This window comes from Struthio camelus, chromosome 1 (assembly GCF_040807025.1).
Source record: "Struthio camelus isolate bStrCam1 chromosome 1, bStrCam1.hap1, whole genome shotgun sequence".
Classification (NCBI taxonomy): Eukaryota; Metazoa; Chordata; class Aves; order Struthioniformes; family Struthionidae; genus Struthio; species Struthio camelus.
This window is the reverse complement of record NC_090942.1, coordinates 146,728,680-146,755,773: the sequence shown is the minus strand read 5'-3', so window position 1 is coordinate 146,755,773 and position 27,094 is coordinate 146,728,680. Positions and strand designations below refer to the sequence as shown.

The 27,094-nt window shown below is 37.8% G+C and overlaps 1 protein-coding gene across 2 annotated transcripts; it reads left to right on the top strand.

Moving 5' to 3' along the window:
- Window positions 1–1,300: 1,300 nt before the first annotated feature.
- XG (Xg glycoprotein (Xg blood group)) lies at window positions 1,301–26,296 on the top strand. Of its 2 annotated transcripts, XM_009666477.2 has the most exons (10): window positions 1,301–1,378; window positions 1,999–2,207; window positions 14,140–14,181; window positions 14,581–14,640; window positions 18,478–18,513; window positions 21,063–21,128; window positions 22,171–22,227; window positions 22,897–22,935; window positions 23,223–23,342; window positions 24,165–26,296. In XM_009666477.2, exons 2-10 carry the CDS (start codon window positions 2,147–2,149, stop codon window positions 24,179–24,181), a joined length of 498 nt encoding a protein of 165 aa, XP_009664772.2. In that variant the 5' UTR covers window positions 1,301–1,378; window positions 1,999–2,146; the 3' UTR covers window positions 24,182–26,296. The 2 variants fall into 2 exon arrangements, with proteins under 2 accessions (XP_009664772.2, XP_068778188.1); XM_068922087.1 differs by lacking the exons at window positions 1,301–1,378; window positions 14,581–14,640 and having other exon boundaries at window positions 2,018–2,207; window positions 24,165–26,292.
- Window positions 26,297–27,094: the final 798 nt, after the last annotated feature.

The following is a 27,094-nucleotide window of genomic DNA, read 5'->3' as shown; positions in this document are numbered from 1 at the left end:
GCTGCCACCTCGAGAGAAATGGGTAAAGAGAAGAGCTGAAAGACTTGAAATCTCAGGCTAGTCTCTTGTTTTGAAAAAGAAACTGCTATTTTGTGGGCTTCTGTTAGCCATCTGTGGATAACATGTAGCAGTTCACTTATTTTTTCAGTTACCAAAGCGTTAATTGGAATGTATCACTAAATGCCACACCACTCTACCCTTTGAAACTTTGATCTTGTGCCAAATTGCTCTTTCATTGCCTAACTAAATATCCGAATTCATTAGTTCTCACATTTACTGGGTCAAGGAACATTATCAGTCAACAATTCTTTTCTCACTCTACCAAACTATTTTTGTGATCATCTTCCACAGATAGCAGCATATCATGGCCTTATGGGGCTCTCTGTGACTTTCAGATCATAATTTGGGAATTAGTCCTAGTTTCTTGTATGCGTTTCAATCAGACGGTGCAGTGGGATGAAAAAATACTGTCATTTCCAAGCCCGAAGTACAAGTTTCACGCTCGCAAAGTACCTTCACCATTAAAATGAATGAGTTTAAATAGATGGCAACACACAAATCTGTCTGGTTGCTTTGGTACACCATCTGGAGATGTACTTTTTCTCTAGGTTACCCCCTTTGAAGAGGAGTGCTGCATCACTCCTGGTGGTGTGCAAGCTACCTTAAGTAACAGAAGAAAAAAGTAAAGCAGGATCTTCTTGTTCTAGAGTGTTGTGTTACTGTAGCATCTACAAGGGAGTTGAGGTTGCAGTTTAGCTCGTGCCGATAATCAGTAAAAGGACTGCTTTAGAAATGTTTTGAGGGTTTTCAGATGTGATGTCCATTTCAAATACTTATCCGAACATACCCGAAGGAATTTGTCAAGCTGAGGAGATGAAAACAGGGCAGTTCTTAAACATAAAACCTGCTGGCGGGAGAGGGGGGCTCTCCTTTTTTTTTTTTTTTTCTTATGTGGTATTCGCTTGTGAAGATTCTGAAACAGATCTTAAGTTTTTCATAAATTGAAAAGATTTTTTTTTGCTCTTTTCTGTTATGCTAAAACTAATGTGTGTCTTTTATATCAGCTAATACAAACATCTTAGCTTGCATGTAGCAATTGTATTCTTCTATTGCCAAGAAATTGTATCACTGAATCAATTGTGTATTTGGCTTGCATTTAGATTAATGTCTCAAATTACCAGATGTTTCAAGATTTTAATTAAAATATTTCTATTTTTAAGACAAAAGATTAATACTGTAGGATGTTAGTGGCTTTTCCAAGTAGTTCTAGTTTATAAATTGGTTCTTTCATCTCCGATAGACTCATAGAGCAGGTCACCTGTGCCAAAGAGAGCAATGTCTAACCTCTGCTCACAGGAAGGGTGGGGCTACAACTGTGGTAAGTTGTAACTGTGCTTTTTTTCCTTTAGCTTGTCTCATTTAAAAGAAGGGGTAAAAGCATACCGTGTAGAGAATGGACATTTTGAGTTATCATCCTAGATTTTGTGTTATCCCTCTGTAGACAATCCTCGAGTTTCTGCAAAGCATATTCTTGTCCTCTACTTCTCTAATCAGCTTTAGTTACTGATTAAGACTTTGACAGGATTTCCTCTATTACCATTCCAAAAAGTAAGCAGGAGGACAGCTCTTTGTGGACAGACTATATGAGAGATTTTTCAAGTACGCTTCAGACTAGACCTATCTCCTCTGATGAGTTATTTTAGCTCGTACAGCACCACACCCTACTTTGTAGGGGAGGATGCAAAACAGGTTGGCTTTCCCTCAGGGAAGGAGGTGGATTAAGAGAGCACTGGCTCCCTTCTTCTCATTGGGTGCTGGTGCTGGTTCCCCTTTCCTCCACGTTTAGCTGCCTGCTTGATAAATAGGTTTCTTAGAGGGCGGGAGCCACCTACATTGCTACTCGTGGCTTGGCCATAGAGCAGTTGTCTGCTTTTATTATTTGTCCTGTAACAAATAGGAGTAGGTTTTTAGGGATTTCTCTCTGTTCTGGTTCCTCAGTGCTTGAGTGTGATGGTGAGTGAACTCTTCAGATAGAGCGACTGATTAAAAGGGTCCTCCTTGCACCTTGGCACTGTGGTTGCAACATTTATTGTTGTCATTGCTTGGAGAAAACAACCAGCGCAGTCAGAGCACTGCAGAGAAGACCATGGGAAGATTAAGAACTATTCTTCTTTTGTGCCTTGGTTTTCTTCTAGTCCGTGTAAGAGGTAAGCAACAATTATATTGTTTTAAGATTTATTTCTAGGGTGTGATTATTAAAAATGGAAAAAAAAAAGACTCAACCCCTGAAAAATTGTTTATTTAGAAATACTTGGGTTTTTTTTGTTGCTACTGTTTCATAGGAAGCAAGAGTGTTTAGGTAAGTACTGCTGCAGTTTCTATTTCTGAAGAGATATGTATCTTTTGGATGATTACTCATAATAGCTACAAGAAAAATTGAAGAATTAATTAAATGGTGGGACTGAGTTAAGTTACAGCTGGCATGTTAACTGGAAATTGTTTATTATTGTTTCTCATTTTCTTTTTTCTGTTGCTCCCCTAAAATCATTTACAAGCTTGGACTTGAGTTTAAACATTTTTTATGGAAGATTTAAAATAAGAACTTCCAGGGGAATTTCTAATTTCCCGAGATAATCCTTAGTGAAATACTTACTTCATGATTTAAGAGCTTTTCTTGCTCATTGGTATTTGGAGACATGCTAGTTACAGTGTAAAAACAATTGCTGATGCAGTTTAAAGATGCTCATGCTTTAATATCGGGGCTGATTTATTAACCTGACAGCTGTATTCCTGAATGTGTAAAACCCATATACAGGCATAATTTTTTTTTTATGTAGGATTAATGCAGAACTGAATGTATTTTGTACATATTTTTTGAAGAATGAATAGCAGTTGGGGAAAACGTAGTCCTTTTGCATTGAGTCTTTGGTCTAAATTGAAGAGTAATTTTCTTTTAGTAAAACATTCTGTAAAACTTTTATTGATATCAAAGCAAATAGGACAGTCATCATATGAGTGTGCTATGTAGTGGACTTGTAACATTTTAGTTTTTGTACATGATGATTATTGCAAATAATTTTAGAATTGTGATTGACTGCAGGAAGACATCAGTCATTAACCACTAGTTCCAAAATAGCTGCTACCGCTTTTCCTCCCTCTTCCTCCCCCCACTTTAAATGGAGTCCTCAGCAGATCTTGCAGTGATGGGCAGTGTTAAAAACTCGCCCTTAATTCTTACTATAATTTCATATAAAAAAATGAGGAATTATTTGGAGGTCTTTAGCAAGCAATGTAGCATAGAAACAACAGAACGACCTGTCATGGCAGGTACCACATTATGTTTTGAACAGTGATGATTCATGCTGTCTTTCATTACAGGCATGCAGACTTTCTTGTTTTGGAGAAGTCTCTTATACTGAATATTTCCACGCAAATAATCAGAGCGTGGGCAAGCCAATTTCCATATGTTATATCAGTTTAATTACACGGCTAGTCAACCTAACCATTCTTGCTTTGCACATGTGCTAACTTAGAGCCAGTGCAAGCTCTGCTTTGGGAAAGAAGTCATTACTGAATGCTGCTGTGCTGTTTGGGCACAATCTTAAGACTGTGGAAACTATTATTTCATCCATTTTAGAAAAGCAAAATCAATTATTTTTAGTCTAAGGCAACAGCCACTGAATTTTATTATCTCAATATTTAGCATGTTTCAGGAGACATTCATAGGAAACACTTCTTACTCCTATACAAGAGATGATATGGGAAAGGCTTAGGGATGCTGGTGAAAGGCTGGTTTAAGTCGTTATGATGGGAATGTCTATGACATAGTTCGCCCGTTTATATGTAGCCATAATTCTGATCTAAGCTGTAACCATCTGTGATAACTATTAGAAATGTTTGTATCACCACAGCCAGGCCAGATCATATTAGTTCCTTTACAGTCTTGAGTTTTGTTTTTATTAGAGTATCTTCACTTAGTTGGCTAGACTAACTTGATGGACTCTTCTCAACTTGATGGGTGTGACATAAGCAGGTACCACACAGCACAAGAGAAGTGAGACCTAACATAGTTCAGAAACTTACATGCTTATTGCAAACTTCTATACTTCTATTTGTGATCTTGTAGGTCTTATTTTCAAGCTTAGGTAGTTACATGAATTATCTCATAATTTGAGCTGCAACAACTGATTGCCTGAGTGACCCTTAGACCAAATCAAATGGAAGGTAAAATAACTTCATAGAAACTTCTTTCACTTAAGTCCATTCTAATGCGAAAGGTCAATTTACTGCAGCTCATCTGACCTGTAGTAATTTGGCTTTCACTTTGTCTACACTTCCTACTTCAAGTGTGCTGTGATACAACTGAGGTCCTATTCCCTCAGTAATTCAGATCATACAGCTGTTTGAAACATGTTGAAAGTCACACTTGGGCCACACAACTGGTTTCACTGTGTATATATATGTGTAGTGGGGAAGTAGTGCAAACTGAAGTCTCTCTCCTACTTAGAGGTGGTATGCAGCTGTGACTCTCACCCACATCTGACTGCTCAGAAATGCTCCCCAAATTCCCAGTGTAGACATAAACTACGTATGCATGTTCTTGAAGACCGACTGATAGATCACATGTTTAGTCAGTAACAAAGACAGTGCAACTCTGGATGATATTACATTAAATTTACTCCATTATGTATTATATGCTATTCAGATAAAGGGAGTAGCATTTGTTGCTAGCCAGTAAACAATGGATCACTGTCAGCTAAGGCTTACATAGATTTTTACTCAAAACTAGTTATATTTTCAGAAAATTATCTAGGAACTATAATGGGAGAAATTTACAGACCTGTTTGTGCTTGAGAAAGTGTGTAATTTAGTTTTATGAAAAACATAGTTTTCACTGAGGTTAAAAGACAGAAACGGAGAGATGAAACACACAGTCCTGTTTTCATTCCACCAAGGTCCAGTCCTCTGTCACTCTGTGTGAGGTCCCTGTGTACGTGCCGAAGCACTCAAGGTATCAGGAAGGATACCTGACAGTGAGTCCTCTTGTTGCTGGGGCCCAAAACTATTCCGCCTCCAATACCAGAGTGTCTATCAGCTGTAAACATGTGACCACGGTCATCCGAAGGTGTAACTGCAGCTTGATAGACATACCTGAACTGGTTGAAATGCAGAGCTGTTGCAACATCAGAGCTCAGGAAGAGCCAGTGTGTTTACTCTGCTTCTCTAGTTAACTTTTCAGACTTTACTTACCGCTTTGCAAACCTGATAGCAGGGCCCAAGCTACCTGTTTTCCGTTTGCATCTTTCCCTGATTTGCATCAGGGATTGTTAATCCGTTTCTATCCCACTGAGGGTAATAAATAGATAACAAATGTCATAACTATTTTAAGTTTAAAAATTAATAAAAAGATGGCTCTCTGTGGCAATTTGCCCTGTGGTTAGTATGAGAGGGATTCAGATTGTTTTGATCACCTTGTTTAACTATGACAGTCTTCCTACTTCTAAACAGGGGTTGAACTCTCTGAATGTTAAGGGAAAATAGTAACTAATATCTAATCTGTATTTATGATAAGCCAGGATTGGATTCCCATGCAATATCTTTTTCTCATGAAGCCAGATAAGACGCCCCAACTGAGAGAAAGATATTGAATAGGTTGTGGAAGTGTAACACTCCAACTTCATTGTATAAGCTTTGCCTGTCATCACTGCATTCTTGAATTTCTGAGTGATTTACTCAAGAAGCCAAATCACAATAGCATATTTTCAGAAGGTAACCATGCTCCAGAATAAATGAAAAGAAAGGCCAGAGTAGGCACTAATATTAGCCGGCAATATAAGGGGGCGTCCCTCTTTTTGTACCAGATCTTATGACATTGGTGGTGGAGGAAGTAGACCCACGCTCCACACAGGGAACAGTCATGAGTTAATAGCAACAAAGCCTCCCAGATCACAGTCTGTATTGTATCAAAACTGCAGGTTATCATCTGCAAGGAGCAGAAATTGAGATATGAGCCAGATATTTCTACTCACAAAGACTGTACAGGCAATTTTGTTCCCTGAGCATAATGGTAACAAAAAGAAAGCTAGTTCTTAGTTCAGAAATCCTACCTAGATTTATAGGTCATTCTGCATGCCAGGAAGATTTCTGTTCCTTCTGAAGGTGGTGTTGCCAGGTCCTCTTCCAGTTCTCCTGCTTTTGAAGTATGGAGACCAACTAAACATCTATCACCATTTGCCCAGGCTTATTCATGGAAGCTTCTCTGTGCATTCCAGTGGTATGTGCAGAGGCTTCCGATTTTTCTGCTCTTTAAAGGGACTCAAATTGCTTTTCTCGTTTAGTCCAAATGAGAGGCTGCTCAGGAGCCTCAACAGAGACTTTGTTGCTCAGCAGGCCTGCTTGCTGACGTCCAGAAACTTTTTCCAGCATTATTGTTTTATAGAAAGTATATTTTTAATGGTATAAAATAGAGAAGAGGATGCAGGCCTTGCCTCTTTGCCATCTTGCATCTTGAACATGCAGGCAAAGAAAACGTACAAAACATCCTGGTCATCCACTCAGACTTAGCAGTACTGTTAACCTCCTTGGAACCAAGATAAGTTGTTATGCAGATGGACTGTTTTGACTTCAGGGGGCACAAGATTGTTGTACAATGGAATTTGAAATACAAATGTAACTTGATGTTAGTTATAGAGCAACATTACTGAGGTTTATACTACTCGTCCTGCCTGTTGAAGAACTAAAGATAATGCACAAATTTTACTATTGTACTTGAGGTAAATATGGCTACACTGAAAAACCCTCTGTGAGCAACAGAAATGAAGCCTGGCATCTCCTTGACCTCACCGCTTTATCTGCAGCCCCCTCTTATGTCTATGACAGCGTGGATTCCCAGCTCTTGGGAAAGCGTGGATTAGTCAACGAGGACTTACACAGCAACTGGTCATTCAGCAAGCCAAACACAACTGTTTTTCATGCCACACTATCATCTTTCAGTAGGAACACTAACACAGATCTCTCTTTTGGGTCTCTTTGTACAGTTTTCATGTAACATGAATGTGATTAATCCTGATGCCCTCAGACCAAATGGCTGAAATGGGCTGATAGCTTCACGAGCCACTGTGGAGCTTTCGGACTGATGCATGGACAGACAACAGTGATGCCTGACCTATCCATGCTGTGGCGTGAACTCCATTTCCTTGTTGACACAAAGCTGAAGATCTGAGCTTCAGTGTTCTGCTTCCATAAGATGCACAGACATATGGTACTACTTGATTAAAGAGCACAACTCCTTTGCTCTGCCTGTAATTTTACAGCTTTACAGAAGCTCTGTCAGCTTCTTCAGCGTTCGCTTTGAAGCAAAATATGGAAAATTATATATGTTTTATATTATGTATGCAATGCATATCACACCATAAAGAATAGCTACCTTTGAACAGCTATTATTTGTCCACAGCAAAGCAAACAGCTTAAAAATAGATTTTTTTTTAAATTTTTGATGAGAACATGCTGCACAGACCTAAAGCAATATTGCTACCCTTGTTTTATTAGTACACCTTATTTGAAGGTACTTTAAATAAGTGTTTTAGTATGAATAAGGGAGAGACACTTTTTCATTTCCCATGAATTCAAAACATAAACAAAAATGGCCTAGCAAAATAGGCAAAGCCAATAATCAGGTCCATGCACTGTAGTCTGTGGACTGGAATTTAGATCTTAATTATAAAGCACACTCATTTTTCATTGCTACCTCAAGGGGTTTTAATGGCAATCATTGTTTACAGAACAATATGAAAAAAAAAAAAAAAAACCCCTGCAGTAACCTCAGCAGGAAATGTGGATCATGACAGCATTACATCAAAGAAATAGTACCCCCTCATTGAGATTTTGTCCAAAGTGTCCACTCTGTGGTGCAAACCTTTATGGTCACCCATAACTTTTCTTATATGAATAATTTCCTTGGAACAAATACAATCACTTCCTGAATGAAGTTGAACCAGTAAATAGACATGTTCTGAATCACATACTTGGGAGAATATATACTATCCCCTCAATCTAGGGAAAATATGTATCATGACTGTATAATATACAGAAATGATCTGTACAAAGAATAACTTATCTTACTGCTTCAGCAAATGAGACAAGAGAAATTCTATGAGTGCTTTGAGTAACATACTGTTCCTTTTTAGACATTTTTTTATTCTCATTTGTGAGTCATTAATTTCTTCCTCTATCTCTGCCAGCTTCATAATCTTTTAAGCTCATTGTATTCACAGGAGTAAAACAATTCTTATTTAGTTACACTTAAGAAAACCTTTTTTGTTCTTGTTTCTAATGTAAAATCAACTTATTTTACCTTTGAAGCTAGCCCCCATCTCTAAGTCAATTGGTTTCCAATTTATTTGTAACAAAGGTAATCTCATCCCAGTCAGTCAACTACTATGAATACACTCAAAGTCCATTAATTTAATCATATTAATGGCAAAAGGACAGAATTTATCTAACGCACACATACGCATGTGTATACCTTAGATAAGTATCCATACAAACATATCTACATGTATACCTGTGTGTATATACATATATATAAACAGACATTTTCTTAATGTAGCTTCATTTTTTAACACTAGACTATAAATATTAAATAACTGAGTTGTTCATTTAATTTGCCCCATAACCTGACTCTCATTTGGTAATATTTATGCAGTCTCATTTAAATGTGAATCATTGTAATGGCCACCAGCTTTGTCCGTATGGATCCAGTGCATGACTAGGTCTACTTAACTGAGATTAAAAATTGCAAAGGAATTCCTTGGCAGTCTTTTGTCAGAAAAATTCTGACTACAGTCATAAGATGGATATAGTAATTGACAATAAGATTTGCTCATCCTAAATAGACTGAACATATCCAAGAAAAATGTAGAAGTTAGCTCTCAAAGCTCCTTGTATTTTTGTGACTGTAATCCACTTGTAGAAAAAAGTACTCTTTTAAAAAGCGATCAAGTAGATAGAAAGTCAATGCAGGCCCTGGGACTCGCAGTTGAAATTTATAAACTATTGAAAAAGGAATCAGAACAGTCCCAAACTTAGTGTTTCATTAAATAGTAATGTGGAAAGTAGAGTGAGATCTGTCAGCTCTTGGCTTCTTTATAAGCATTTTAGTCTATTGGGCAAAATGTTTATTCTAAAAAGACTACTAGTGTTGCCTAAGCCTCTTGAACTATAGTGCTCACATCTCAATGATAGCGAAGCTGCTACGTATGTTCTTACGAATATTAGGCCTTCTGACCAGTTAATAAATAGAGTGACCGACTGTAGTAGTTTTCAAAGGCTCTGTGTTACTAGTTTCACTGATGGCTAACGTGGACACTTCCTGAGCATCAGCAACATGCTTCAGTGAAGCTTTTTCTAACCAGTAACATCCATGTGCAGAGTCTAGTCGTCTTCCTTACAAATCCTCCTCAAAAGCGGTGGGACCTGACCCTCATGTGATCAGTCAGTTGCATAGTTAAAGGGTGGTGGATCCTCTTAATATTTGGGTGAAAAATTCAACCATATGCAAAAGATGTTGCTCTGTGTATTTTATTGACTGGATGTTTGAGTTACATTTTCAGACAACTGATATGGACAGAAGTTTGTGAACATTACGTGTGCACACACCTGAGGGCACCACTTCACAGGGGACTGCCTTGGCGGAGTAAGGGCGGCCTGAGCTCCAGGGTGACTTAGCACGATGTGTCTTATATTCAAGGGAACATTTTAACAACTGGCTCAGAGTTTCTGTGGCAAAGAGCACTCCTAACAATCTCTACATTACAGAAAATGAACTAATAATGATTTTATACCACTAGTCTAGTACATTATGCTAAAAAAGTTAATAGAAAATATGAGTATGAATATCAGTGAAAGTAGAACTTGATCCCAGATTTCCTATCCGAAAGAATCATGCCTGTCAAAATAAATGTAGTAACTCTGAAATTTAAGCTACTGTATTTTGGTGCTCAGCTTCATACAAGTCTTTTACATTTCATACTCATACTCCATATATCCATTCTCCCCTGTTTGGCTGTTACAGAGAAGAGTAGGGTGAGTGACTGAGGCCCGGTCTACAATTCAAACTTTTCCTGGCACGGTTACATGAGTTGGGTGGAGAGGAGGCAGTTACATCCCAAATAAGCCTGGTAGCGCCAGCAAAAGTCCTGCTGTTAGTATAGTTTGTTGTATTTGAACAGCTAGTATAAACATCAGTAAAACAACTCATTTCTAGATACAACTGTATATCCATCTGGAAGGCTTGCTTTCTTAGCCTGGCATTTTCTCATTTGCAAATAAGGTCTGTTCTGTGGTGGCAGGCAGGAGCTTATAGGCATTTTCTCAGATTCTTTGTTTAGAATAATCCTGGACCACCTAACCAAAAATCACTATTACAAGCATTTTATTTCTACATAAAAACACGGATGCTCTCAGAAGAAATGCCAGAAGTGATGCCAAGAAATAGCATACTAGCCCAAAGCACTAATAACAGCAAAAACTCTAACATAATACCTCCTGCATAGCTAAATCTGTTCATAATTTTGTCCACATAAAAAAGAAATTCCAAAGGAATAAAGCTGTTTTCTCCCTGTTTAAATTTATTTCATTCTCATTTTCAGCTGTGTATTTCCAGCTGCTTCTATTACAGAAGCTGGTCAAGAAAAGGCCATACTAAGCTTTTTTATGTGGAAAATGAATTTCTATCAGTCTGTTTGTTCTGTGAAGAAGCTTTCCTAATTTATTTCAGTTGTCATTTGTCTTTAGAGTTCCCTGGAGTGACTGCAGTTCCTACTGAGCTAAATACTCTCTCGGTCTCTAATATGTTATTGTTTTTAGACCTTCCATTTTTGTGGATGAAATCTAGGCTGTTCAGCTATTTAAGCATCTGTTATCCTCCCAAATTAGATTCTTGAAATGTCTAGGTGCAGTCTCAGAAATGGTAATGAGCGTTTAAAATTCTGCTCCACAAAATCTTACTCCTTGAGGTTATTTAATGTTATTATCTGAGGAAGTCAGGATGGAAGTCCAAGCAATCTCTTTGGTTTATTGAAATATCATTTACCTTGGTACACAGATGTCCACATACAATCTGCCCATCTGTCAAGTTTTATATTTACATGGTTGTAGAAATTTTAATGTAAATTCCTTTCTCACTCCCAATCAGTGATTCTGTTGGTTGCTGGTTTTTTTGTCATTTCCTTTATCATCAGAAAAAAAAAACAAACAAAGAAACAAAAAACCCAGCAATCTGAATCACCTCTGCAGGGAGGTTTCAGCCTTCTTTTTTGTTTGAAGATTTCTGTAGTCTCTTTCCCCCTTGCTGTCTAAAAACAACACCTCTTGTCTTTTTCCACCCTTTAGATAATAGAGCATATCACAGAAGATGGAAATCTAGATATTTCCAGGAGAAGGGCAGATGTTAGTTACTGTTTCAGTCTGCTATTTTGCTTTAGCTTTCATTCAATTGGAAGCATCTGTGTGATCTTGTTTGAATTCCATAATCTCTTTTGATTATATTCCTCTTTCTGTTTTTTTTCTTTTTCCCAACTTCAAAGAAATTTTATAGATGGAAATTTTCCAGAGTCTTCATTCACAAGACGAATATTTCAAGCTCTCTTTATAACATTAGGACCTGGGTAGTTGCTTTTTGTATCGTTGGTTCTTACATGTTGGAACCTGTAGCAAAGGAGCTGGTTTGGCCTTGGTGTTATGAAATTATTTTTGATGTCTCACTCTGACGAAAAATGATTTGAGCTCTGCTGAAGTCATCCTGCAGCAGGGCTTAAATAAGACAGCTTCCTTCAGGACTGAGGACACCGATAAAGGTTTATACAGTCAAATAACAGCCGAACTTAACACCCACTGTCGCTGACAGTAAAGAAATGCTCCAGAAAAACACAATTTGGCCATATAAGTCTTAAGAACAGGAGGTATTAGGGATGGCAACAGACTCATTTTTACCCTTTTATTATCACGCTAGGCCTGGGGACAGCAGCTGGGGTCAGCCGAGAGCCCAGATCATCGAGCAAGTCCGTGGTGGTGGGGCACGTCCAAGGTCCAGCCTGAGTCAGGGTCAGGATCAGGCCTGGTGAGGGCATCCGAGCTCAGGCACAGCCCTGGGCTTTGGATACCGATGCATGGATGGGGCCGGGCTGAGGCCAGGCCGGGCGGGTGCCTGTGGGTCAAGGTCGTGGCCAAGGGGCCCACGGCCAAGCAGGGGCAGGGCATCACGGGGCAGTGACTGATGGCCCTGTGCTGGACCGGGCTGGGACCAGGGCTGGGGCCAGGCAGAGGGAGGCTGGGGGTGGGCAGAGACTGTGAGGGCTGCTGGGGCCCTCAGGGAATATCTCCTCTGGAAGCCATTTGTCAAATTTTTTTTTTATTTATTTAATGTATTCATATAAAAGGAAGAACCAGTCTGGGTCTTAGAATATTACTCATTTAAGGAGCCAGTCCAAAGTTTATTGAGCTTAGCCAGGTTGGCTGAGTGACCTGGTCACAGGAAGGAGCTAGTGGGAAGAGGTGACGTTCCAAGCTCAAGTGGTAAGCAATAAAATCCTACTCTGATAACGTTAACCGGAAAGTCTTAAGCTGTTGTGTGCTTTTTCTTTCCAAACGTGGGTTTCTTATAACATTTTATAGGGACAGCTTTGTTTTAGAAGCCATTGTTTAGCATTCCAGCCGTGTAGTATCTTTTTTGTCAAACACTAGCTATAATTAAGTTCACAGGCTTACATGAAAATCTTCATGGTAATCAAAATGTTTTTAATTTATACTCCTGTGCTGTTTCTCACTTGAGGATCACAGAGTGTTTTACCAGCATTAATTAATCTTTCCAGGAGCCTTTTGACACGCACAAGAGCTATTGTTCAAGAATGATAATTAATGTTGAGAATCACATAAAGACTGACAGTGTCTGTAGAGAATAGAGCACTGAACTGGGATTCACAACACCTGATACCTTTGTCTTGGAGGATCTTCGATAGCCTTTTTCTGTTCCTCAGTTTCCTCATTTGTACAATGACATTCTTCTTGCTGTGAAGTGTTCCAGACTTACTAAGAAAAACACTTTATCAAAGAGTTAGATATTGCGCCTCTTAGACTGATAAACAGTTGTACCTCGAGAGACTTGCTTGATAGAACATAATAGACCATTTCTGCTCATAAAAGCCATGGCACCTGGTGACTTTTTGTAGGTTTGTGCAGGCTAATCTTTCATGTGGTATGCAAACACAAGCGTGGTGAAGTTTCAGTGTGAATGAAGGCTAATGGACACATATTCTGCAAAGAAGTGATATATGAAGGCTGTGCATTAAAAGCAAAGTGATAGATTGCAGAGAGTGGAAAATAAATCTCAAATGAATAATTGTGCTTGCTCAGTTCAAAGTTGTATGTTTTAGTTCATATAATTTAAATATTTTTCAGTCTTATTTACTTACTAACTTCGAAGGTTAGGATGATAATTTCCCGACTGTGACACATTTAATGACATCATTGTCACGTAAAACGGAACAAAAGTGTTTTCTTTCTTCTCTCCTTTCAGATTTTTTTAAGGTACAGTGGAAACTGAATCAGTGTAGGTATCGTTATGCCTTTTAGTGCTGGCACATGTTGCAGGAAGATTTAAAAAACTGTTGATTCAGATTGCAAGTGATCTCAAGGCAGGCATGCCAGTAAAGCTGATCTCTGAAGCTGAGCTGTTAAAACAATAACGCAGATATTAAAAGTTCTCACCAAATGATTCTGATTTGTAAGTACCGTGCTGAACGCTAATTTCAGTGATCTTCTGGCTATGGTTCTTGCGCTCTGTAATAGGCAATGTGTTCTTTAAACGCATGTAAACATGGGCTGAATATGGGTAACATTACCGAGCAGAACCTCTTTGTGTTTTTTGAATGAATTACCTCTTTGAATTGAATGAACCCCATCTTGTATGCTCATTTGGGACTGTGTGGAGCAGAGATAACAGCTGACAACTTGCTCCTGGCCTGCTCTTATTTGGATGGATTGTATTTTTGCCTATAAACAGTTTTCTGGCTTTGTCAGGAGCCCTCAGACCTGGAGGTGACAGAAATTTGCCCACTGACATTTTCTGTTTCCTTCTGCTAGGTCAACATGATTTTGATTTAGCTGATGCTCTTGATCATCCAGGTAAGTACATCTGCTATCTTTATTTTGCTCTAGAGTAATAAATCTTAAGGCCTTTCTCTTTTTCTTGAGAACCGGAACATGAAAAACCTAGTACTTCACTTAAATGTATACGGGACTGGGAAATGCTATGTACGTGTATCATTTATATAAGACTGGAAAACGCTGTTTTCTATTTTATTTTGTTTGTTTTTTAAAATGAACCAATGTTTCTAGCATAAATGCAAATTAAAAAACAAAAAAAAGTCATGGTTATGAAAACACATCACTTCATTTGTAGTTTCTGACACGGTGCATGAAGATTTATTGAATGCAGCTCTTCAGATTTGCAGATACCTTCTTTTGATAAGTTGGAAAATTTTAAGCTTTTATTGGTTTTTAGTATGTTATTATGTCTCACAGAGGACATAATTACCAGGAAACCTACAGTGATCAGAAGACCAACAAGAAGGCCGGTGCTGAGTAAGTAATAAAGACAGTGGGTCATAACTAATTTCAGGTATGTAGAAACTATCTCCCATGAGATGCATGATCATATTTGCTAGGTACAGTAGCTGAGATCATTTGTGCAAATACCAGCTGTCTTGTGAAGTAAGTAATTTTTCGACAATTACCAATTACCTGTCTTTACTGCTTCCTATTAAGCTTTAGAGAGTGACTGGCCATAGATGGCATTTTATTTCCTGAAGTTTCTCTTAATTCTATTCCAGCCTGTATTAAAATCCCTGGGAGGTACAAAAATACATAACTGTAGCTTCTGCTTTTTCCCCGTAATATCTCTTTTCTCTTAGCATAGGGATGCGTGATGTTTGATAACAGACTTGAAAAGGAATCAGAAGAAATTTGAGCTTCATTCTCCCAATGCATCTACTGACTATTATCTAGTATTGATTGCTACTATGATCTGCATCAGAAAGGAACAAGGATGTGAACAGTAGGGAGAACCAAATGGTTTTAACTGTAGTTTTCAGGGTGACAAATGATGGTTTTCAATGAACGTACTTGTTACTCTTAAAAAGCCCAAACCCCTAAACCGAGAACAAAACCACACACATACTTATGACTGACCCTTTTGTGATATCATACACATTTTTCACCTACGCTACACTAAAAGAAATTTCTGTCTATCAGACAAAATGCCAGATAACATTAGCCCACACAACTTTCAGTCTTTTTGTTCATAGACATTGCAGTAAGTCTTCTGGTACATGAAAACAGTTACATTTTGCACATGATTTTCTAGCTCACTCTGAACATGCAGGACAGTGTTTTGTGAATGTGTGTAAATCTTCTAGTGGTTGCATTCTTCCTTCCCACTTGATTTTGCAAACAAAATCTGTTTGGCCTAGATTAGAAGCATCTGTTGTAATTGCTGATAAGCTATTGTTCTCCACCTAGCTAGATGCTGGGCTTCCTTTAAAGTCAAGGGAGAGAAATCAGTATATATAGGGACGGTTCATATCATCCTAAGTGTGGTTTCATTCTCATCCTAATATAGACGTTTAAAGTAGATTAGTTGAATCATGCCCTAAAAGACTCTGTCCTAAGTCATCTTTAAAGGTAACCTATGGAAGCCAACTCAGATGTCAATGTCGGCAGTGAAGCTGTCTCAAGTCAGGTGAGAGGACTTCCATTTTTAGGGACCTCTAAATCTTTCTGAGATATGGCACTCAGATGATTATCCACCTTTCCTGAATCAACTTGGACAGTTCTTGGGAATGAAGAACTCCGTGTTTTTCAGACCATTGGAATCCCTTTCAGCACTAAACAGGATTGAAGGGAATTAAAAAGCAATTAAATCTAATAAAAAAGCAGTGTCAAAAATCAATTACAGAGTTTGGAAACATGTGCAAAGAGATGACACAAAAGTATGTCTTATCATCTACCTGATGCTTCATCTTGACTTCAGGGTTGCCTCTCTGTCTCATTAAGCCCATATCATTGAGAAATGAGGCTAGCTGATATGATTTTGGTAGAGCTGGAGCCAATTTTTGTGCAGGCTGCGTCCTCTGGGCGTTATTTCCCCTGTCTGTGTTGAAGCTTTCCTGAAGGTACCTCCCAATTAGTCTAACAAAATGCAATTGAAAATTTAATGGCAGTGGAAAGTGATGTTTATTTACAAAATCTCCAAACAAATTGATTTTACCAACTCACATTTACCATCTCATAGATTTCATTCAGTCATACACTCAAACCTGCATACTCACGAGCACCAAGACATGTGCTCAAGCACTCTGGTCGGTATTACTTGTGTGCAACACAGGGCAAGGTATACCAGCTGCTGAGTCCTTATGTCTCTGTGGTTCTTTTTGATTGGAAATGACAAGCTAGTTTATGGATATATCTTTTATATCCTTCAGGAGTCATCAGCTATTATGGGGTGGTCCTTTGCCTCAGAATCTTGCTTACTTCATCCTCCATGAACCCTGGGCCAGGTTGTTGCCCACTGTCTTTTTTTCCTTGTTTGGAGGAAATAGACTATGCTATAGTCTGTTTTCTGGGTGGGCTAACAGGAAATATCAGCAGTGTAGCTGATATATCGTAACCTTGTGGCCATCCTTCTGGCCTTACTGTGTCTTCTGCTTGTCTTCTCCCGACAAGCCATCTGTGCTGTGGTCTTTTCAGAGCATAGGCCTTCTGGTTTTGAGATAAACAACACATTCCTCAATTTTACTGCAGGGAACAGTTTCCTGGGAATAGTATCCTTCCTAATGCATTCTTTTAACCCTTTGATCTGCTCTTTCTCCCAGTGTTTACAGACAGACATTTCCATTCATACTTCATTCATACCAATATTAACATATCTACGCCAATCCTCCAGAGCGGAATCCTGCATTTTACCTGAATTCTTAATCTTGATAATAAATTCAATCCAATTAGCAATTTGCAGCTTCTTACAGTTTTAGTCTTTGACGTGTAAAGGAATTTTTGAAGTGCAGCTCTCTGTTGGCCATACCCAGACAAGATTAACACCTGGCTGGACAAGAACAAACTAACTCATGTAGTATGAATTTGATTATTTTTCTGCCAATTTGCTGATGACATCAAAGCATTTCTGGCTAGTTACACAAATGTTAAATATAGAATGAGACTAGATACTGTGCAAAAGCAGCTTCCTGCTCCCTCTGGATAGAAAGGACACATGAAGGCAAACTTGTGCATGGTGATGCATTTGGATGGATTAGCACTGCAGTCATATGTTGCTGAGTTTCTAGAATTCTGACTAAAAAAAATATTTTGAGTGAAGTGTCTCTCGTATTTTCTGTGGCAATGATCACATTTTAAAAATCTTTGTAGATTTTGCTGTCCCTTTGTCTCTGATTCATTCTACTGCTCCACATTTATAATGGCGAGGAAAGGGATCTACGGAGTTAAGGCATCCATGTAATGCATTTTTGCAGGTTATCCCATGACTTTTCAGAGCTCACCTTCGTTCCGTACGTGCTCTAAAATATCACCCACATGCTCCTGTCCACACCTGCACCCTGGAGATGGAGTCCCTCTTGTTTATACATTTGCAGCTCAGTGGCAAACGGTTTGTTGAATGGAAAATTCCATTCCAGGTACCGCGAGGCACATAAACAGTGCCAGGAGAATGGTAATAGCCTGCTGATTCATTGCATAACATGCACGTGCACATTTTTAGAAGTATTTTGTAAAAACTTTATAGCTCAGCTAAAGAAAAACAAATTGTCACCCAACCTTAGATATGCACATATCGTCCCTTGTAGGCTGAAATTTTCCACTCTCCATGACCTTTACATAAATAAGTTCATTCAATTCTCTCTCCTTAATTAGGTTTATTACTTCACAGTACAGTATTTCCTTTTGAAATAGGTATTCAGTTTTTGCAGTTCAGCAAGTAACATCTGAGCCAAACATGCATGTACCGTGAACCACAAAAGAAAAGTGTTAATAAATAAATATATTTTAAAAATAGGTAGATATATTTTCATATTTTAACATAACTAAAGTGTATCTTGTACATATATTAAGGAGGTACTGATCTTTACACCAGTATTAGATTTATATTTAATTTGTTTACTCAAAGCAGGAATGCATCCCTTGTGTTTTGTGTGGATAATATGATATAATTTTTCAATTATTTGTGGATAAATATTAAATTCTATGACACTTTTCAAGAAAAGTTGGATACTTCCTTTGAATTTGCAGGCCCGATCTGAAAAATAGTTGCTTGTCAAACATTTTTTTATGCTTTCTATTAAAAACTAACATTTCACTTCCCTCCAGAATTGTCCAGTACTTAATTCTCTGCATCTTCTTCCTTTTCATTTTTAGATAATGATCTGCATTTAGGAGATGCTCTTGGTGGGGGTGAGTATTTTTTTCTTTTCTCAGATATAATATATATTTTTTTTGGTAGGGAGATTTTTTGCTTAGTCTTTTTTTAAGTCTACCCAATTTGCATAAAGACATTTCAAGACTGCAAGAGGATTTAGTTGTAGTAGTGGGAGGCATTATTGCTCATGTCTGTGCAGTCGCTTTGCCAGGGGTTATCATACAGGGAGGGTAGTATGGGCTGTCCCTGGTTGCCCGCCATGGGAGTTTGCAGGCTGGCACTCTCGTATACACTGAAGTCAGTCACGGTTTACATTTCTGTGCCAGCTTATCCATGGCCATGGCTGGGAGTAGATGTACTGCCTATTGAGCTGTGCTGTCTCAGGGGTAGTAGCTCTTGGCAGAAGGATGGAGGGAATTGGTTATAGCAGTAGCCAGCACTCTTCAGCTGCCAAAGATGAGTCTGCCGAAGATTAGGAAACAGAGGTAACAGTGTGAACAGAGATAGGTGTGAGCTTATTTTTACCTGTGCTGACCCCAAAATGCTGGGAAGGCAGTGTTCAGAGATGAGCATTGATGGATGTGATAAAGCTAAGGTTTGAGGCAGTCAAGCCCTTATAACCTGCTACAACGTGCAGGTATTACGATAACATCCAGACCTGATCCAGGACATATTCACAATATTGCACTAAGCTGTGTAGACATATGACATCCATAACTGTGATTTTTTTGTACCACGTTTTTAGCGTCTTTGGAGGTGGCTATATTAAGGATGTGAGGTAATTTGGAAAGGTTCCTGCATACTGAAGTAAATTAAAGTGCAGGTAGTATTGGATCAAAGCATAAAATCCCACTTGAATCAACACTACCTGGAAGAAATATTACTTCACAGCCTGTTGTACAGCACTGCTGAATTCTAACACCAGTTACAGCAGTCTATTTTAGTTATGTTTCAGTCTTAAAGAATTATACCATCTATATAGTTCCTTCTCATTTCCAGAACTTTCAGCATTTCCAGATTGCCCTCTGGCATTTGATACATGTGTTTGAATGACATATTAGTCTATACTTCTGTAATATAATTTTGTTTATATTTCCTATGTTATGATGTCACTTCTTCCTGCTCATATTAATTGTTCCACTTCTGAACATTTTTACTCTGTGCTTCTATTAGAGGATGGCTTTAGTATGTTGATTTTATTCACCTGCTGATTCAGAGAATGGCTATGATGTTCCCCTTGACTTCCATTTCTTCAGCTTATTTTCAGTTCATGCTTTTAATTGGCATTCATGAATGGTATAGTGGGGTTAATATGTTCTTCAGACATTATTTTTTGCTAGCTATGACATAGAATACATCCTGCTCAGTTTAGAGAAGATTTAATAACTGCAGCATCATAGTAGAATTGAATAACGGGATTTGTAGTTTTCTGCTTTTGTGTCATAGTGGGTCTTAGTTAATTACATAGGGTTCTGTGATAGAACAAATCTTTTCTCTGTTATGATAGCAGTAATTGGGAAAAGTCTGATTCAGTAAAGCTTTAAGAGTCTGCCTCAAATCCATTGGTTGCAGTAGGCTCAAAGTTAAGAATATACTTAAATATTTTGCTGAAACAGAACTGAAAGTTAGTCACAAACAGAAGCATTACATTTAGCACCTAGACAAGAGGAAAACATGATACAAGTGTATCTGGAGTGTATTGTACACAAAAGAAAGATTTAGGGAGAGCGTAGGAAAATGATAAATATTTCTGTGACCTAACTTTGAGTTAGCTGGAAATAAAGCTAAATTCACTGCTTGATTATGTGATCAGTTAAATAAGCTACTGAGCTGGCTGGAGAAAGGATGGGAAGAGGGGGCCTACTTTATATATGCAGAGCAATGGCCCTGGGCATTAGCTTTGGCAGTGCTTGACCTGAATCTACCCTTGCTACTCTAGCACTGTGTGTGCAGTTTGTAAATTACTAGTATTCTGATCTCCCTCTCTATCCAGTGCATCTTTTCCTAATACTGTGGCAGAAATAGAGTCTGAATACTAGCACAAAATCCTAAGGAACAAAGCTGAAGCCTAAGTTCATTTTGCACTGTTCAGGAGTAGAAAATTCATTATGTGGTAGATGAATTCAGCAAGAGTTAGATGAAACTAGTCTCCAGTTTTTAACAATACCTGTCAGTGGCGGAGTTAACCTCTTGCCTCCCACCCAGCCTAGAGCATCAACTGGCTCTGTTGGCTCTGCATCACTGCCTCACTGCCACCTACCGTAACATATTGTTCTTTCCAGATGTCAGCATCAATTAATATTAGCACTTGCTAGAAATACATGAAATATTTTTCTTGGACGTTCTTGTGGATTCTTTTCTATTTAATTTTGAAAATTTTCCTTTTCCATTCTCTAACTGGCTTTAACACCTATTAATTTGTTGCTATCAGGCTAGAGACTTTTCAAATAATGGCAAGGTCCTTCTCTTACTTTACTAGGGAAAAAAAATAGCAATAGCTATAAAAATGTCAGGTTATTATACTCTTTATTTACAGCTCTAAGTTTTCTGTTTTTCACTATCTAACAATATCTATTACCAATAGGTGACATCCCAAGAAAACCTTTATATCCACCTCTTCCACCACGACCAGGAAGCCACAGTGATTCTGGTAAGAATGCTTTCTTTAAAGAAAATCTTAACACGATGAGCTGTTCAGATCAGGTATTTTGAATAATTTATTCTCTTATTTCTCTATTAATTATTTTAATCATCACTTCCCCCTCCCCACTTTGTAATCACTGTTTCTGACCCAGTATTTGGAAAGATTTTCTGAGCTTTAGTGTTGGTACCAAAATTTTTTTTTTTCTGCCCAATATGTAGGATGTTGAATCCTAAGCAGCAGTAGATTAATCCTCATCTTGTTTGCCCTTTCATTTTGGGAATGAGCCAAGGGTTTGCCAAAGGTTTGCCTTTCACTGAACAATGCTAAGGTCCAAATTTGATATTTGACCCCATTCTGTGGATAAGCCTATGCAAAAGTCCATACTGAGATGTGAATCTGAGATGGTTCTTGGGCATAAACCAGGAGGGACTGGAGAGATGCATAGCTTAAGCCTGTATTGCTTTTGAGTGTGGTTCCAGAGACACATTTGGGTACCATGGCAGTGGTACATCTATCCTAGCTGACACCATGTATCCCATCTTTACTTCTACTACGATTGTAGTGGCCAGCTGCGGACAGACAGGTCCGTCTGATGTCTTTCCTAGAAGGGACTCATTGAATCCCTTCTGCAGAAGAAGCTGGGATTTGACATATCCATACTATACATGGATTTGTGCTAGTAAGAGCTGGAGCCCACACACCCCACAGGTAGCTATACAGATGCACAGAGTGGGGTCAGTTAACAAGCAGGGCTTTTCCACATTTCCCTCACTTTTGACTCCTAAACACAGCACAGATTTAATTCATTGACAGAAGTATATGTCTTCATGCTCAGAATGGTTGGCTGCAGGTGCTGACGGTTTTAGTACTCCAGCTTCCAGGTGCCTTTGAATGGGTCACCATTCAGTGCAAGATACCTGACCCATCCGCCAGGTGGATTTCCAAAGGTCGCTCACCTCTCCCTAGAATATTACAAAGAGATTGGACAAGGGAGCTGAAAGGATATTCAGATAATTTTGCAATATAAATTCTCATCTTTATCTTGCAGGAGGTTTTAATGACTTAGATCTCGTTGATGGGAAGCCTTTACCACCACGACTACCAGGTAGCGTTTGCCAATTCTCCTTGTAGCTTCTCTCTGATTATTATAATTCATAGCTATCTGGTTTTGCTTTTGCAGAAATCTGTTTGTCACTGAAGGAATAGGACAAGATTCTGCTGTTTTTATTTAAATCAGTCCTCCTTCTCCACAAACCTTAGCTTTGAGCCTAGAGCTCTAAGTCACTTGAAACCTATCCTTAAGCACTTTGCAGGGCTAAGCTGGAATCTTACAGGATTAATCCTTCTGAATTCAGCTAGGATAGTCCCAAAGCAAGGGACTCCTGCTCAGAACTGAAAGTAGATGCACCAGACCTATGATCAGACTTAAATTACTGATAAATCTTCTGCTTGTCTGGCAGCAGGCAATAAAAAGAATACAGTATTGGCCTCCCATGTCCTTTAAAATGAGCTTGATGTAGATAGCTAAGTATTATCCTTTTTTTTTTTTTTTTTTTTTAGAATATAGTATTAATGAAGATGCAGATAGATGGAAGGTTATTCCTCCTACCAAAGCAACTGCCAGTCAGGATTAGAATCACAGCTCCTTTCTCACAGAGCTCCGCTCTAGCTACCTAGTTTGACGTTTTGTATGAAATTGTTTTACTGAGTAAAGACTTTGTTCTCAAAACATAATGCAAAACATTTCTTGATGAAATTCTACCCTCTATTCCAGGAGAAGACGAGCATCATTTCAATCACGGAGGAAATACTGGTACAATGAATAATTTATTCTGTAACTTGTTTCAGATCATCTTAAGTAGTAAGAAAATGTTAGCATTATAAAAGTAGTACGTATGCTAAATGATGCTGTAAGTTACTATTTTCACATCAGCTATAATATAACATAATTGCTAGTCTTCTATTTAATGCTGTATATTAAATTCCAATGTAACACCAAACAATTCTCAACGTTTTGCAAAAACATACTTTGGTAGGAAATATGCTTAAGTCATATTACTTCAGTGACTCTGGAAAAAACTCTCTCTCTTTTTCCTACAGATTCAGGGTTAATAGCTGGAGTTACATCTCCTATAATTTCTGCTTTTGTAATATTAGTTGTTGGATCAATAGCAGCCTACTCAGCTTACAAGAACAAGAGACTTTGTTTTAAACCACAAGGTAAGAACAAACTAGTTTACCACTTTTTTAGCTGATTTAGCTCTGAAGTAAATGGACATTTTACAAAAAAATTCAATGAGAACAGAAATAAGTTAGAGATGAGAGTTTTTGAAAATCTTATTCCAAACAATCTCCCTGGTTTGTAACATATATTTATAATTAAGATTCTTCATTAAGAACAAGCACAGGAAGCCATAGCATGCCCAAAACACAGATGTAAATCACTTCATGAAAAGAATTAGGTAATGTGAGGTCTCAACAACCACCATGTAGACAAGCAGAGCAGGGTGGTGACAGCAACAGGTCCTATGATAGCCCAGTAATCACAAGATGAAGACAAGGCAACAAGTGAGATCCAAGGGCAAGCCAGGAAACCTAAGCACCGATTCAGGGTAGGGTTGGAAGTAGGCACCCCTCGGAAGCAGCTTGGGCAGGGACTGCCTGCCCAGACTGGAGCTGAAGTGAAGCCCCCAAGCAGAGGGGAAAGGCCCCAGGTGAGGCCTGTCACCACAAAAAAGGGCCATTCACGCACTCAGGGCCCTGAGAGTCACCTCTTTCCTCTGTTTGCACAGCAGGGGTATAATAGAAGCATCATGTCAAATTCTGATGAAAGGCTGCAATCAGTGATGCTATGGCCCTCTGGACAGGGGAGTGGATAGAGACAATGGGAGATGCTGTCTGTACCTCTCTGGGGGCACAAGGGTCCCAACTGATGTCAGAAAGGACTAGAGTAAAAAAAACACAAAAAGCATTTTATACGCTGAAGAACTGGCAAAGAATACCTGTAGCAGAAAGGCTGAATTGTCAATCTTCATTTTTTAGGTGGGGCTGCAGTGTAAACTGCTGAAAGAAAAGCTATCCAATGGTGACAGGCTCCTTTGGTTGGTGGTGCTATCTTACAGATTGCTCTTCTAAATTGATGGTTTCCTTGGTCCAGAAATGAACACTCCGCCACAGACCTGACAAATTTTAATTCTATTTACCATCCTGATTTCAAAAAAAAATTTACCAATCTTACACTAACATTTTGTTGGGACATTGCAAGTCTGTTTTCTTCTACCTGATGTTACTTTTCCATTTTGAAGTGTATGTCATTAAAGATGTGCTTAAATGGCTGTGGATGGTACTGCACTATCTGATGTCTATTAATAAAGTGGAATAGGTATTTTGATTCAGAAGTTATTGTAGACAATAATAAGTCCAATAAATCAAGTATAATATGTACTTGAAATTTAATGATTTTGGTTTCTGAGTATTTGAGTCACTGAGCACTTTTTTCCTGTTTTCATAATTAGCCGAAATAGTTAATCCTTCTGATAGAATAAGGCAATTGCCATTTTCAGTCATACATTTTGGGTTCCTTTAGTATATATCTGTATTGTCTATAATGTTATGGAAAATTTGACGTTACATAAAAAGACTAAAAATTGTAATGTCTTTATTTTGTATCTAATGGCTGAATTCTTGCAAAATAGAAAGAGTTATAGGTGAAAAATGTATTAATTCTTAATTTCAAAATATAGCATGAGAAGAATATGTATATATGTATATTGATGGACCACTGTTTAAAAAAAATTCTCAGAACATGAGAGGATTTTTTTTTCGTGGGGTTTAGGTTTTCTCAAGAACTGGAAACTGAAATAAGTTTTGTTTCTTTTCTTGAAAACTTAGAGCCTGTTCTAGAAGCCTTCAAAGTCATTATAATCTGACAGTTCTTATTTAATAAAGAATCATATTATTGATAATTTCTACAAAGGAAAAATAGGCATGAAGTTTTTGGAATCGTTTATAACTAGTCTGTGACACTTTGTTCTGTAAAATTTATGTCATGTCTACTTTTAAATTTCATATATATCTTTTAGCAGAGGCATAGCTGATGCTGCAAGCTTTTCTAGCAAGGCTATTTCATCTTTTCCCCTTGTTCCTGACCAGCCAAGCTGTGCTAACAAATGTCCTTATGTAGACATCTTGTCATCAGTAAAAAATAGCATTTTCTCAGTTTCACTGCCTCAATTTAGTTAACTCAATCAAACTACTAGGAAAAGAATTAAAGGCTGCTGAAAGCTAGCAAAACTAGTAGAGTTTACTGGCATAATTCTATGATACAGCTATTTTAGCTACTCCTTTTAAGCATAGATGAAATTTCTGTATTTTGATCTTCATCTTACATGCAAAACATGCTTTGTCTTACTTACCTGTGAAGTTGCATGTAGATGGAGGTAAACATAATCTGTGTTTATTAAATTGTTGAGAGAAAGATGTCATCTTGGAAAGTACTCTTGTTATAACATAATTTAATCTTATAAATAATTATATGTGAAATGGATATATCAGTTGCTGAGGAGAGAAATTATTGTCTTTACTTTGATCCTGAAACTAAGAAAATATAACATTAGTTTAGTTAGATGTTGAGTTATTAGTTGTTCAGTTAATGGAGTGTTTGTTTAGAGATGCTCTAATGTATTTACATTGGAGGGGGAAGGGAGGGAATGTAACCTAGTCATTAGACCATGGTAACCCTGGCACATTAGTTTAAATATGGAACCGTCCTGACAACACACAAAGGAAGGAGCACCTTTGTGGCTATCACTTTCAACTTACAAATGATGATATATATATATATATATATATATATATATATATTTTTTTTTAATTTGGTTTTCAAAAATACATGGTATTTCTATAAAACTATCAATCAACCTTCTATGTTAATAGTTATAAAAGACTGGTGCATGTTTTGCCAGGTAGATGTATAGTTTCGTTACTGAAATGTTAAAAGATTTTTACTGTGCAGAAGTGAAGTGACCATCTGAAGAGCTGATAATCCTATTGTGAATATTTTGGAAAAAAAAAAGTCTTGTCGCTGCCAGGTCAGTTGTTTGTTTAACAATAAAAATATTTATTTTGCTTCTTTCTCTTGAAAATTTTCAATAAACACTATGTTTTATCTAAGATAAGCTGAATTTTGTTTGGTACTTTCTGGGAAATATACTGGCTGATGGCCTCCTATCCAAATTAAGCTATATCCTGCTGGAGAAAAGAAATAAATGTTTCAAACAGAAGTTTTTAGGGAAAAAAGAAAACAGCTTTAGATTTTTTTTTTTTTTTTCAGCAGCCATGTCCAGAGAAGGATCTGTATATCATGAAGAACATAAATATTTTTGGTTTTGAAATATTATTACAATTGACTGTAATGTGTTCACAATATTTTTAAAACAATGTCTATTCAGTTGAAAGTACCTGTGTTAATACCATCAGCCAAAAAGCAGGTTTACTGTGAAGAATTTGAGGAAAAAATTGCTTGCTAGACTTGGTCGACCTCTCTTCCCCCCGACAAACTTCTAATCCTCTGAAGCTCTTTGGTCTAATGACATCAACATAACAACCCAATATACCAGGGTACAGGTATACCTTTCAGTGTTTGCTTTCCTTTACACTAGCATAGTTGTTCAGTTAAAGGAGTGTTTGTTTAGAGACGCTCTAATGTATTTGCATTTGAGGGGGAAGGGAGGGAATGTAACCCAGTCGTTAGACCATGGTAACCCTAGCTTGTATTATTGGCATTTCCATTTTAAGTCTAGTCTATATGGTAAAAAATTTGGTGGTTCACAAGTATAACAAAAAGCTATCCAAATGTAGTTTTTGTTACCAGGAAAATGCTTTTGTTGATTATAAAAAGTCCTGTAATTGAAACAAAATCTGCCCGTAAAAGCACCTACAGTAGCAATCTTGCTGTTTGTAAGAATATTGTT